This window comes from Colias philodice, chromosome 12, assembly GCF_061535455.1.
Source record: "Colias philodice isolate Cphi_HAF_F1 chromosome 12, ilColPhil1 Martin Lab GWU primary, whole genome shotgun sequence".
NCBI lineage: Eukaryota > Metazoa > Arthropoda > Insecta > Lepidoptera > Pieridae > Colias > Colias philodice.
This window is the reverse complement of record NC_143097.1, coordinates 8,152,034-8,165,963: the sequence shown is the minus strand read 5'-3', so window position 1 is coordinate 8,165,963 and position 13,930 is coordinate 8,152,034. Positions and strand designations below refer to the sequence as shown.

Sequence of the window (13,930 nt, the reverse complement as noted above, 5' to 3'; positions counted from 1 at the left end):
GTGTAAAGAAATGTTAAGCATGGTAGAGTCAATATGAGTATTTGTAAAAAGTGGAACCCAGCTGTATTCCAATATTTAATTTTATGTACTAAACCTAAATTAGATAATGTATTCCAAAGAGATGTATTCAAATAACTACTAGTGGGTCATGTTGTATATGTGTGTGTTAAACAGCTACCTTAATTGAATACAAGATGCACTTTTTCAAATATATCAATAACTAGCTGTGACTCGCGGTTTTACCCGCATTGCTCCGCTCCTTTTGACCTTAGATACTATTGACCGTGATAATATTCTATAGCCTAGCCTTCTTCGATAAATGGACTATCAAACAGTGGTTCCTGAGATTAGCGCGTTCAACCAAACAAACTTTTTTCTTTATCTTTGTCATATTAGTATAGATTTTATAAGTCCTTTTTAATTAAAAAAAATAATCTGATTTTATAAAAACGGCATTTAAAAAGCGTCGGTAGAATATCGTTATTAAATAGATCGTATTTATATGAACTGTAATGATAAAAACATAGCCGTTATAAGTTAATAACAGTAATTAAAGTGCAGTATTTACAGGCCACTTACGTAGCTTTATAGCAGACATCTGAAGTCGTTTTTATTGACATCCTGAGATCGTGTTTTGCGTGTAAACATACGGTGGAATTTCGCCCGCACACAGAATACGTTTTTGCATAATTTTATATATTTGTGTCCAAAGGGAAAAGTATCCCAAGCGTTTTTATATGAGTGATAGTGAACTTGTATAGTTCACAAACGGCGTACACGTGATTGTGTTGTTTTAAAGTGCTTATGAAAGCCTATAATTTTTCTTTTATGATTTGATTCAATAGCAATCTGTGTATAAGTCCCATAATGTGAATTTCTAAATATTTAAAAATAATTTGGAAAATCCAAAAGTGCACGCCTCATAATTTTTTTTTAATAAATATTTATTAATTATTATTTTTGTTTATTTAATAACAATTAAACCACATCGAATCAGACCCTGAAAAATGAAAGGGTTCTATTCCTGAGCATACTCAAGCGTAAGAGAAAAAAAAAGACTCGATTAGTAAAGTATTTCGGTCGCTATCGTGTTAACAAGAAAAAGGATCCGCACATACAGACACACGGACGTCCAAGACAGAACTTTTTTAAACTGTTTTTTAACTAGTTTAAATAACAAAAATGACATCAAAAATATCATGAACGTTAAAAATAGTGTTTTTTCTTAATATGTGTGTGTATGTATTATCTTACAAGTGCAATGTATGATACATAAAGACATTTTAAGTTTGAAAAATCAGATGTTTTGCGCGAAGTGACAGTAGTACCCACCTCAACGCTTCGCTTATGAGGCGTGCAATAAATCATTACTTTTTTGCGTAGGTAATCATTAATACGAGTTACCATAAACTTTCTGTTGTACTTTTTTAATAAGACCTACCACATTGTAAATCTCATAAAACCTTGAAGCCTTCAACATTCTTAATATAATATAACGCAATACGTTTTAAAATATTTATTAGCACATTACTTTAATTGCCACTCATTAACGAATATTCGAATATTAATAAATGGGTCGATAGTAATAACAATAAAGTTTGGTGTAATAACATTGCGTGTTTTCGACGAGAGAACACACAAGAAACGAGAGAACAATGTGGACAAGAAAGTTAATACGTCAATGACAATTAAATAACTAGGGTTTAACTTTAACTCGAATTAATCTTGGATTGTATACACATACACACGTATGTGTGTGTGTGTGTGTGTGTCACTGTGTGAGGGAATAATGATGTGTGCTCTATAATGATATGGGCACAGACAGTATTACAATATCTCAGTGCCGGATTAAGCCAGCGCGGGGCCTGTAGCAAATTCTGTCAAGAGGCCCTTCGTTTGCTATAGTTTCTGAAGTTAAAGGGTATTAAATAAAACAAAACTATTACATATAAACTTTTCTGCATTTAATATGGGCAAATTTAGAGATAACACTTTCACTATCGACTTCTTTAAGCAAATTATACTCTATATTCATCAAAGTAAGGTGATTAAGACGTTCTTGGCCCATCGTGTTTCTTAACTCGTTTTTAATACGTTTTAACGTTGAAAAAGAACGTTCGCCACTGCAGTTAGTGATCATGAGAGACAAGTAAATGCGCAAGGCAATTTCTACGTTTGGGAAACACGATTCTAAGGAATTATTTAATAAAAGTTTATAAAATTTCAGTTCCAGAGACTCTTGTTTCTTGCTATCAATAACAGTAGCCACATCTGTTTTCAGCAGTTCAGCGAACTGCACTAATTCGTCGCCTAGGCTACTTTCCAAATCATCTTCGTAAGCACTGACCATACGTTAGGCGTTTTCCAAAATCTCTTCTGTTGTAAGGGATTTTAGCTGTCGAAATATTCCAAAAATACCAGTAATTTCATGATATGCTTCCATACGTTTAGTTAAAGCAGACAGTACGTTATCAATAATGACAATAAACACCTGAATTTCAAAACGTTGTCCAGGTGTTTGATTTTCAACAAAGTTGTCGAGTGTAGTAGAGCCGGTGAAATGGTATCTTTTTGTTTAAGGGCGATGGATGATTGTCATGCTCCATCTGCCTTTTATTTTGTAATCTAAGGTTTGATAGTCGATAGAATCCTATTTTATTTGATCGGGTTGTTACGACTAGCTCGTTCGATGACAATATCAGGGGATTCCCCTGTTAGTTTTGCCGTGCTACCAACTTGCGTGTAGAGCAGTGCAAGCAGTACAACACAACTTTTGGTGTAGCCAGCGCTCAATTGTAGAAACGTGGTAAAATTTTAAATTATTGTTGTAGATTTTGATACAAACGTTTCTCGTGGTGGGAACGTGTATTTTTTTACGGTACGTGTATTATAAATTGATATTTTTTTACGGTCAGACAGGTATTAGACCGCGGGGCCCCCCGAGTCGCGGGGCCCGTAGCATTTGCTACTCTTGCTACGTGGCTAATCCGGCACTGCAATATCTATGTAATACCTATACCGTGATATGGGCGTTATGGGAGTAAAGTTGTTACAATCAATTTTTAGCTTTATGATACGAGCGTAATTATAATAGTACAAGTACATAATATAATAGTTGTAATTACAAATTACTGTAATTTAGTAATTGTGTATAATTTTAATTGTTGTAACAATAGTAGATAATATTATGATGATACGGTAAAACGAAAATACTTAAGTCAACCCAAAAAAATTAGGGGCATAAGTGCCTTATTTTTTTTGGTTAATTCTTATACAAACATATAATATTCATTCATGTGTGCATGATTATTACATAGATGCAAGCGCGGATCCAGGGGGGGGGGGTCACGGGGTCATGACCCCCCCCTGGGCTAGGTCCACGACCTAAGTGGACCACTAATTTAATATTAACTTTTTTAAATTAACAAATCAATACTGTTCAATATGATGTTTTTATTGAATTTTGAGACATAAAAGTAATATAGAACAATGAAATCAATTACAAACGGTAACGGAAGAGAATATAGCAAAAATTATAGAAAAAGTTTATTAGGGTCGACCTGTGGTCGTAATTTAATGACAAATAACAGGTTTTTCGATTTAAAAAAAAAACTATAACTGCGGAATAAAGTGTAATGGTAAAGTTGTATGTAATTAATTTTTTTTCTACAACTTTTGCTGTTACACTTTTCACACAAAACCTCAAATATCGAAATATCCCAGTTCGTGGGTAAGACATAAAATAGCAAATTTTTTTTCAAATGAACACTATAAAATATAGTAAAATTACAACAAAAAATCGGCCAAGTGCGCGTCGGACCCGCGCACCGATGACTCCGAGCAAACCTATTTTTTCATTATGTTGTATCTTACAATTTTGTTTAAAGGATTTTTTTCTTTATCTGTGCTTGTAAGTGCTTAAGTCGTTGCTTTTAACCAAATTTCAAGACTGTGTTCACGAGAAGTACCTTGTAGGTTAATAATTGATGATTCCCTTGCAAGTAGTTGCGAATTACAGAATATGCGGCTCTAATTGCCTTTTTCTTCAGATTGCGTTGACATAGAATTTGAATTAAATAACAGATTTAAGTTATTATAGACCTGAGTTCTGATGTGAATATCAATTAAATACATGTAGACGTTCATATGAGTAAAGGAATTGTAAGTTTAAAATTATTTAAAAATATATTTTTATTTAATTTAATTAAATAATTAGGGTTTTCGCAGTTATTACTACATCTGTGCTATAACACGATACTTTTTACTCAATTTCAAAACTGTGTTTACGGGACAGGGTGCTCCCTGCAGGTATTGATTCCCTTATTGCTAATGTCGAAATCCTACGGTCTAGGTCCCTTGATGCTGTGAAAAATTCAAACGTTTTAGCCAACGCAATCAAAAGATGCAGCTGTAATTGCTGAAATTTTTCGACACTCCCTAAGAAATCAAAACCTACAGGGTAGTTCCCGAGTACACAGAGTCATGAAATTTAGTACAATCAAACGTCTTATAACGCAGACTAGCTTACCGCCCGCGGCTTCGCCCGCTTTCTCTAAAACCTTATAAATTATATACTATTCCTCTTGAATCACTCTATCTTTAAAAAAACTGCATTTTCGAAACTGCAATTAATAAAACAAAAAACTGCAATTCGTTGCGTAGTTTTAAAGATTTAATCATACATAGGGACATAGGCACAGAGACAACTACTTTGTTTACTAATTGCGAAAAGCATGAATTTTTCCTTAGATTATAATATAAAAAAATATTAAAAAAAATTTTAACTTACAACCCTGTTACTCATGAACGCTGACATGTATTAACTTGATATTCATACCAAAAACTCAAGTCTAAAATACCTTTACGCTATAATAAAATCAAACTTCTATGTCAACGAATCAGAAAAATTTCGCAAATTTCGACATTCGCAAGGGAATCAAAACTCAAAACAACATCGAGATTCGGTACAAAGCAACATCTTATAGTACAGATACAGGAATAATTGCATAAAATATATATTTTTCACGTTTGTCTGCCTGTGAAGACCCTTTTTCTCAGGAACGCGTGGAGGTATCAATCTGAAATTCATACCGAATACTCAAATCTACGGTTCCGTATAGCTCAAACTTATAATTGCCGACGCAATCAAAATATTAAGCCATTTATGCCATAAATTATCGCAAATTTCGACATTATCGCAAGGGAATCAAAATCTATAGGTATTGTACTACTTTCTGTGAACACAGAGTTCTGAAATTTGGTTAAAAGCAATGTCAGCACAGATGGAGGAAAAATTGCTAAAACATACATTTCATGCTTATCAACATTCGCAAGTGTTGCCAGGAATCAAAACCTACAGGGTACTTCCCGTGAACAAAGAATGTTGATATTTAATCTTTATTTAATAGAAACTTACGTCTTATAGCACAGATAAAGGAAAAATCGCAAAAAGCATAAATTTAATATTAAAACATACGGAACTCTTGGTTCGCCAATCCAACTCGCACTTGACATTTTTTTTTTAAATCTACGTATCAATTAAATTACCAAAATATAGCTTTTGAAAATTTACCACGTCTATGTGACCCCCCCCTGGCACTAAAGCTGGATCCGCCCTTGCATAGATGCATATTCATTTATAGAAACCATATTTATTTATTAGTATTTGTAAAATAAACAAGAAATTCAATAATAACAGTTCTGGCTGTCTCAAGCATAAGCTGCATTGAGTTGCATTATTTACTGGTTTGCCCTTACTTAAAGGCCAATCGTACAGTCACTGAGTTCAAGGCAATATACATGCAGTTCGATGTAGATTGCTCCTTTTGTATGAACTCGCTGTTATACATATAGATAACGTTCTTATCGAAGAAGCAATGTAGAGTAAAAACAGAAATTTTCGTCGATTCACACCACTAAAGGTCTTAAAGGTTGAAATCGTAATGTGGCGTTGGTTCGTGCCTAAGTTCTAGGTTCAAATTCTTAACCCCGAATCTAGTTATTCTTGTTTTGTAGCCTACGTATCATTTGAGATGATAAAGTAAATTATTTAGTGTTATAATTAGTGAAATTTGTTATTGGCATGTTAATAACAAACTATACAATTTATTTGACATGTACCTAAGTAAGAAACAATCTATTCTCATCATTGAGTTAAACCTACGTAGTACATATTAAGTATTAACTCAATGATTCGCATATGTTTATTAATTTTGACCAGTATAAAATGATTATTTTTTTACGTAAAGGTGAAGATAAGGCAAGCGCCTTGTATGCGTGCTACTTACCAATTGCATGTGACTCAAGCCAAGTCCAAAAGCAACGTTTGTCGTCACCATCAGAACGTTATAGGCTCTAGAAATTCATAGATTTCCAAAATTTCACACCAAACAAGAAGTCAGGCTTTATACCAAGCAAAACATTAAATACTAACACACACTTCATTCATAATTACTACGTACATGCTGAGTCATGATGACACTTCGAAAAGTTTTTTGTTTCACAGCAGCTATTATTGTGCAATGCGTTTGCGCATCCGACACCGTGCACCGGGTCGTTGACCCCGCTTCCTATTAACAGTTCCCACACTAGTCGGTAAACAGCCTAGATAAACTGTGCACTTCTTGAAAACGTACTTCGTAAAAATGAACTGTCAAAATTAGCTTTTTAATTATTAATAAAAAAAGAAATGGCCAATATTGTCTATGCACCTGATATTTGTACGTATTTTTTTATTGTTTGCCTTATGAGTTGACTGAAATTTGTAGAAGGCTTATATTTTTTGACACTTAACGTACCTATGTATTGTTTTCGCCTTTTAGTTTAAATCAAGAATTTGTTCTCAATTTATTTGAAGATAAAAATATAGTATAAAATAATAATGTATTTTATAAACAAAAAAAATATGCAGACATAAAAATGCCACCTTCATAAAAACAATAAGCAATAAATACTTGATACATGGGAAATAAATTAAATGTCACATCACATGGGCTTTTGCAACACAATATTATACATTACGGAAGATATTAGATATTGAGATATAAATTATGAAATATTACATTACCGATGAATCATGTTAACTTTGTAATTAAATTAGTTAATCATGACAATCTTAAAAATAATTGGTATTTGTTATCTTTAATGAAAAAAAAATAATAATTGAAAATTACATTTTATCTGTAGTTGTATTTCTTTACTCTATGCTTATTGTTATCTGTGCAACAAATGGCGGGAATTAAATAAGCAAAAAATAAAAGTAGTAATTTGTGAAGGATGATTAAATAAATGGTGTATTTGAAAGTCAGGTATAAAAGTAATAAATAAAATAATTAATAGTGAAATTTTATATTATTTCCGATTTTACACTCCGTGTAAGAAAAATAAAACAAACTATTTATGTAACATGAACAGGAATTCGTCTGAAAAAAAGAAAACGGAAAACCGTCATCCATAAAATAGTAAATACCTACGTTCGGTTTATTTTTATTTTTTACCTAGTTGAGTACCTACTAACTAGGTAAAAAATAAATACTTTTTACTTTAATTTATAAAAAAATACAAGTAAGGAAACGTTGAAATTATTGATGGTGCGTAGAACATTGAGATAATATAGAATTGATATTTGAATAAAAGAATATTTAGAAAACGCGTTTTTATGTAATGGCACGTAATGGTATATAAGACTAAAATACTGTAGGTAAATACGACGAAATTTAGAAAGAAAGCCTCACAGCTTTTTGAATCTGTGTTCAATTTTTTTCAAACAATTTTAACGATTTTCCCACAGAACAATAAAAACAAATAGAAGTGCTTTAATGTCATAATTAGTATGAAAACCAGTGTCGCCAAACCCACACATTTAAACCGATAGTTATACAGTACACTACAAGTAAACTATGCCTTTGATTGGACTGCTTAATTTGAGTAAAAACTGACTTAGGTTATAAATTCAGCATTTCAATATGTACCCTAACGCACCATGTTACGGTTTATTTTAGTATAACATCTCTAGGTATATTAGCTGTTTTGTTTCTCATTGCACAGAAATTCCAAATTCGAAAAACATTCAGCTACTCCACAACAGAGGGCGTTAGTTTTCAATAGATATAACTTTGAACCTCAACACATAGAGATAAGGTTGAAATTTGTGTCACTCAACATTAATGACATTAACTTGATATTTATCTGATGCTATGCCCTGAGGGATGTCAGCCTTGTTATCGATATCGAGATATCGATAATTCACAAATAAATATTTTTTGTGTATTTTTTTTTCTTTCTATTATACGAGTATAGTATAATGTGTCACATTTTGGAGTATGTTTATTACTACTAAGTACGTCTTTTTATATTATTATTATTAAATAAAAAACGGAATAGAATAGTATTAATCTATATTTACAAAATACAAACAGAAAATATGCATTATTTTAAATCTTGGAACTGCCGTAGGTTTGCTGTATCGGTGGCCTTTGTTAGACTGCTTAGTGCTGTTCGGCATTCAGTTAACTCGTCACGTTGCATTTATCCATTTCTCTTTTAAATTAGCCTCTTTGGGAAATCTGTAAATAAATTGGACAAATGAAAGCTAAGGAAAAATAAAATAAAATTTAATATTTATAATGTTTGTCTTTTCTAAAGTATCGATACTGTCGATATGCTCCACAAGCATCACTAAAGCGACAATCGTTTGTTTATTGCAATAATATTCCAGAAATTCTTGTTTGCTGTTCAATCTATAATAGTACTAATTTCTTACGGATTAAGGTTCATTTTGACTAGATATTTGTATACAATTTTGACAAATTACAAGCGAAGATATAACATAAAATATTATATGTAAAATAAATAAAAATAAGACTTACCGATGGTATGAAATGCCTCCATTGCTGACATTATTTCGTCTGCTATCATTTTTGCACTCTAATACCGAACAACACGTCCTAATTAATGAATAAATACGGAAAAAAGGTTTGACAGCTGACAACCGACTCGAATATTTTTCTGCGCACAACTGAGAGCAAGTTAGGTGATCTTACCTTACAAGTGACACGTGGGCCACGCCCACATCACACTTCTAGTGGATTTTCCCCATGTCATGTCATTGTGGTTCTTTTCTAAATCCAACCTATTGTTCCAGAGCAATGTCTCGGTGGAAGGGCAAAGTGAGGTAGCCGGCAGATGGCAGCTGTCAGCGCGGCGATGTTTCGGCCCGGGGGCGCTCTCGACCCCCCATGTTACGCGTCTCAGAGGGTACGTAGTTCGTGCTGATTTGGATAGATGGCGCTGTTATCAAAAATGCAATAATGTTTAGGCTAATAAGCATTCAAAACAGTAATTAAATTATACAATTATCGAATAAGTATTGTACCATAAGCGAATATTGCAGGCTAATTTATGATTTAGGTAATTGAAGATAGGTATACTTTGTTTTAATAGGTCTTATTAGCCATTAGGTAGGTACGTTTTTTATGCTGAAGTAATGTACGTAATTTATAGACAGATAGATAGCGAATAGCGATTATTTATTATTTATATATTTCCCAAATTCACGGGTTACGTAGTGTATGAACCAACCTAATTTATTATCCTTATCTAAGAGGGTCGTATTCGACGTTCTGTTTAATTTCAAAAGATTAATCCGATTATCATTTGTCATACAATTGTGTTCGTCTAATCCTTAAACGTAGACACGAGTTTAAACTTAAGTCTCAAAACAATAAAAATAGGTTCTTTATGAATAATTAAACCCATTCTGACAATTGTCCAGTATGTATTATTGTTGTTCGCAATGTATGTAATGATTATGCAAGAACACGGCCGTGTAATCGCCTGTGCGGGCTGCGGGTAGTCGGACAAGCGGCGCGACGCGGATATTAATGGCTTACAAGATCTTCTTACCTAAACGTATATTATCTATGTCTAAACGTTGTAGGTAATCTGTGTCTAAACACTGCTATTCTGATATGGACTTGTGTATAGAATTGACATCACTGTGTTTGTTGGGAAGCTAGGTTTAGCGTGGTTGTCGTTTGTCTATGCTGTAGTTACATAATATAATTACTTGATAGGCAATTTGCTATTGCATTCTGTACTTAGAAGTAGGATGATTTGATTAGGATTTTTATATAAAAAATGATTTTAATACGATTACTGTAGCTTTGTATGTTAAATGTTAATACGTATCTCAAGTGTTTCATAAAAACTGTGTATTTTTTTACCCCGGTAGAAAGAGATGTAACTTTAGTTTTATAATAATTATTTTCCTTCAAACAGAAGTGAATTGTAGATGGTTGTAGTTACGCCGTAAGTAAACAATAAAATGAAGGGATGAAGGGTCTTGACAATTTTCTCAGAGGAATTTACAACGATATAATATTTCAGAAAAACAAATATAGTCAAGGGAACCTTCCTGGAAATATATTGTTGATTTTGTTTGATACAAGGCTTCTTTGAGAGATAAAGAAAGGTCTAGTTTTGAGATGTGCCTTAAATGACAATAATTACGAACCATTTGAGTGGGAATTAATAAGAACATAAAGTCCATTTTTATCTTACTAGGAATTGAACAATTAGTAGAGGATTTTCCTTCTTTTAATTAAATTATTTATAAATTAGTATTTATTTAATTTTATTTTCAGAGAAAAATAATATGATAATATAGTTTTACCTTGAGGCTTTTAAATTTACACAAAGTAGGTAGGGACTTAGATTTAAAATTATTCGCACGGTTAGTTTTGTGTTTTTCTATCCTAATTATAAATTAATTCTAATTCATCCAATTTAATAATTAATTCCTTTTCATTCAATTAATCTAAATTTAAATCGTTTTACGTCTACTTTAATTAATATAACATTCAAGCTATACAATATTGTAAACATTAGAAATAATAGTGGCCATTAATCTCGGGTTAGGCGTTGATACGTGATATCGATGTATCGTGAAATCAGAGTACGTCATTAATTATATAGGTATACAGTACAAGCTACCATAATATTCACCTTCGTATATAATATGTTTTCACATTTTAACGGTAGGAGCAGTTATGTTGAATTGATTTTAAAATAGCGTTTTTTTTTTCAATAAAAATTACTTGATACCTAGTAAATTTTTTCAACAATGACTTTATACTAAAACATTTTAAAAAACAACAGATAAAGAGATATTCATGCTTTAATAAATAAATTTAAGAAATAAATTTTAAATACATAGGTATTTGGGATGATTTCTGTAAGGTATACTAAGTAGGTACCTCTTTCTATTTCTGAAGTGAAAATTTCAAATAAATGAATATCTATTCCAAAAAATGCTAACGTAGTTACGAAAAGGGTACCTTTCATATTCTCTAGTATGCTAACTTCGAAATAATAATACGTTGTAGGTATTTGGAAAAGGTGCGAAGTTTTGACGCTAATTTAATTACTAGGTAGCAACCTTGAGACCGCAGGCTTTCCATTTCTCGACTGCTTAGAATTTAGATAATATACACGACATAGGTACGATAAAGTAATATTTTGTTCAATAAAATATAAATAAAACGTTTTTGACTACTTTCATAATCTAAAGGAGGATACATATTGCGATAGATAGAAAAAAATTGTTTTTAAAATATATGTACCTACATAATATGTACGTGCACAAAAGGAGAATAAGAAAAAGATAAGATTCAAAGATTCCCTGACCACGTTAAAGCCATTCTGTGACTATCTTAGTAAATACAAGTTAATCTTGCGTTTCTAAAATGTATTGTGCGTGAGTACTATTTTCATATGCAAAAACATTGAACCTCATTATGTAGGTGTGGATATATATCTAGACATATCTCATGTGTTCTCATCTTTAAATGAGAAAAGTTAGATCCATAACAGCGTGGGAACATACATTTGTATATTATGAAAGCAGCTGTTAAATGTAAGAAAAGTGAAAATCACTTGCGTTACAAGTTGGCAATTACTTTGCTAAAGGCTTGCTTTTAGTCTGGAGTTTATGGGCCCAAGGTTGTAATGTTAGCAATCATAATATATAACTGACATTATAATATAATATTATGTAGGTACTAATACTACAAACGATTAGGCATATAGGCGTATTTTGTGTAGGGTCAACCGGGGCAAATGCAACTATGGGGCTATGGCAACTAGTTATCATAACTAATTTATTAGAGTTGTTGTAATAAATCGCCACCTATGATTCAATAGCTCAACGACTAATAAATCTTACAAGTAATAGATGGTGCCCCTACGATGAAAACTATTTGATTGATAGGCCATTGTGTCAAACCGCTATTTTGAAGTTGGTGTGCGTAAAAACAGGTGTCGAGTTTTGCAGACAAAAAAATTGTTTAGGAGTGATTTTTTGCAGGTGTTTTTGATTGGACACGATTATCACAAGCCGTTAAGCTTATTTCATTTATATTTTTAGTGCGTTAGTTGACTCTATTTTGTGTTATTGATGCAGTTACAATTGCCTCATGAAAATTTCACTGTGGGGTTATTGCAACTGTGAGGTTAGTTACAATAGCCCCTTATATTTTTGTATGAAACTAAAAACACTAGTGATGTGACAGTGTCGATATTTTTATTATGTATCCTTCTTGGTAGTCAAAATATACTTTCTTTATGATTAATTAAAGAAGAACCATCGATTATTTCTTCGATATTATACCCAGAGACGGGTTCATAAGTAAAATTCAAATTAGATAAAGCGTGGTTAAAGAATATAAGTAACTAAAAACGATAGGTAGGATAGTTCTGTGATTGTTCAAGTAATTTTTAGTAAACGGTTGATTAACTAATAAACGTATTTTGTTTGGTTTACGTTTTTAACAATATTTAACACAAAGAATATTATTTGTTCTGACCAAAAACTAAAATTGACTTAGTAGGTAGTACACTGTTATTTTTTTTTGTTGCGATTTAAAGTGGTAAATCAAAGTAGGTACATGAGTTTTTCCTCTAAATAATGCGGCGCCATCTACGATCGCAACGTTATTGTATAGATAACGTTATTGTATATATTTATAGAATAATAAAAATATATCGATGAATAAGTTTTTTGCATTCCCCACACTAATTCTCTTACAAATAGTTGCATTTGCCCCACAATCAGAAAAATAAGATTTTTCCTGAAAACTCGTCCTTGCTACACGGTAATCCAGTTCAAAATCCTATGAATAACATGAAATCTCATAAATATATTCTATATTCGTTGTTTTATATGAAATAGAAGAAGAGCTATGGCAGTTAGTTGCATTTACCCCCGACTAGGGGTTAATGTAACTTTTTCTACCAATTTTAGGAAATATTCTCACTACCAGTTATTTATACTCAAACTCAAACTCAAACTCAAACATTTATTTATTCAATTAGACTTCTTCTAGAAGCACTTTTGAAACGTCATTAGGTACATATTTTTAACATTTACCACCGATTCGGAAAGCAGTATCTACGGAGAAGAATCGGCAAGAAACTCCATAGTTGCTCTTTTTAATCATATCAGTTTTACAATTTTACAAATTACATATGTAACATCATAATAATTATATTAACTTAATATGCCAAAGAACTGTCCTGTGGTTTTTACGCGACAACCCTCCATGGGTTTTTATCGTCCATATATTCCTTGATACTGTAATAGGCTCTCTGAACTAGTACATTTTTTATATAAGTTTTAAATTTAGAACAACTAAACTCTTTAATATTATGAGGAATTCTGTTGTAAAAGCGTATACCTTGACCCATAAATGAATTTTTAACTTTAGCTAGCCGGAAAAATGGCATTTCAATTTTATTTCTGTTTCTTGTGTCATAACAATGTCTATCTCCGACTTTTGTGTGTAAGTAAGCGTTATTGTGTACATATAAAATATTATTAAATATATACTGCGACGGTACAGTAAGGATACCAGTATTCTTAAAGAGATCTCTT

General features: G+C 31.9%; 1 protein-coding gene across 2 annotated transcripts in view; it reads left to right on the top strand.

Annotated features, from left to right (window-relative positions):
* RhoGEF64C (Rho guanine nucleotide exchange factor at 64C) overlaps nt 1-13,930 on the top strand; it is a 117,889-nt gene that overhangs the window by 57,872 nt on the left and 46,087 nt on the right. For both annotated transcript variants that reach the window (XM_089701768.1, XM_089701769.1), the window contains one exon: nt 9,143-9,255. In XM_089701768.1, coding sequence (XP_089557894.1) covers nt 9,184-9,255 — 72 coding nt within the window. In that variant the 5' untranslated portion in view covers nt 9,143-9,183. The remainder of the gene's footprint in view (nt 1-9,142; nt 9,256-13,930) is intronic.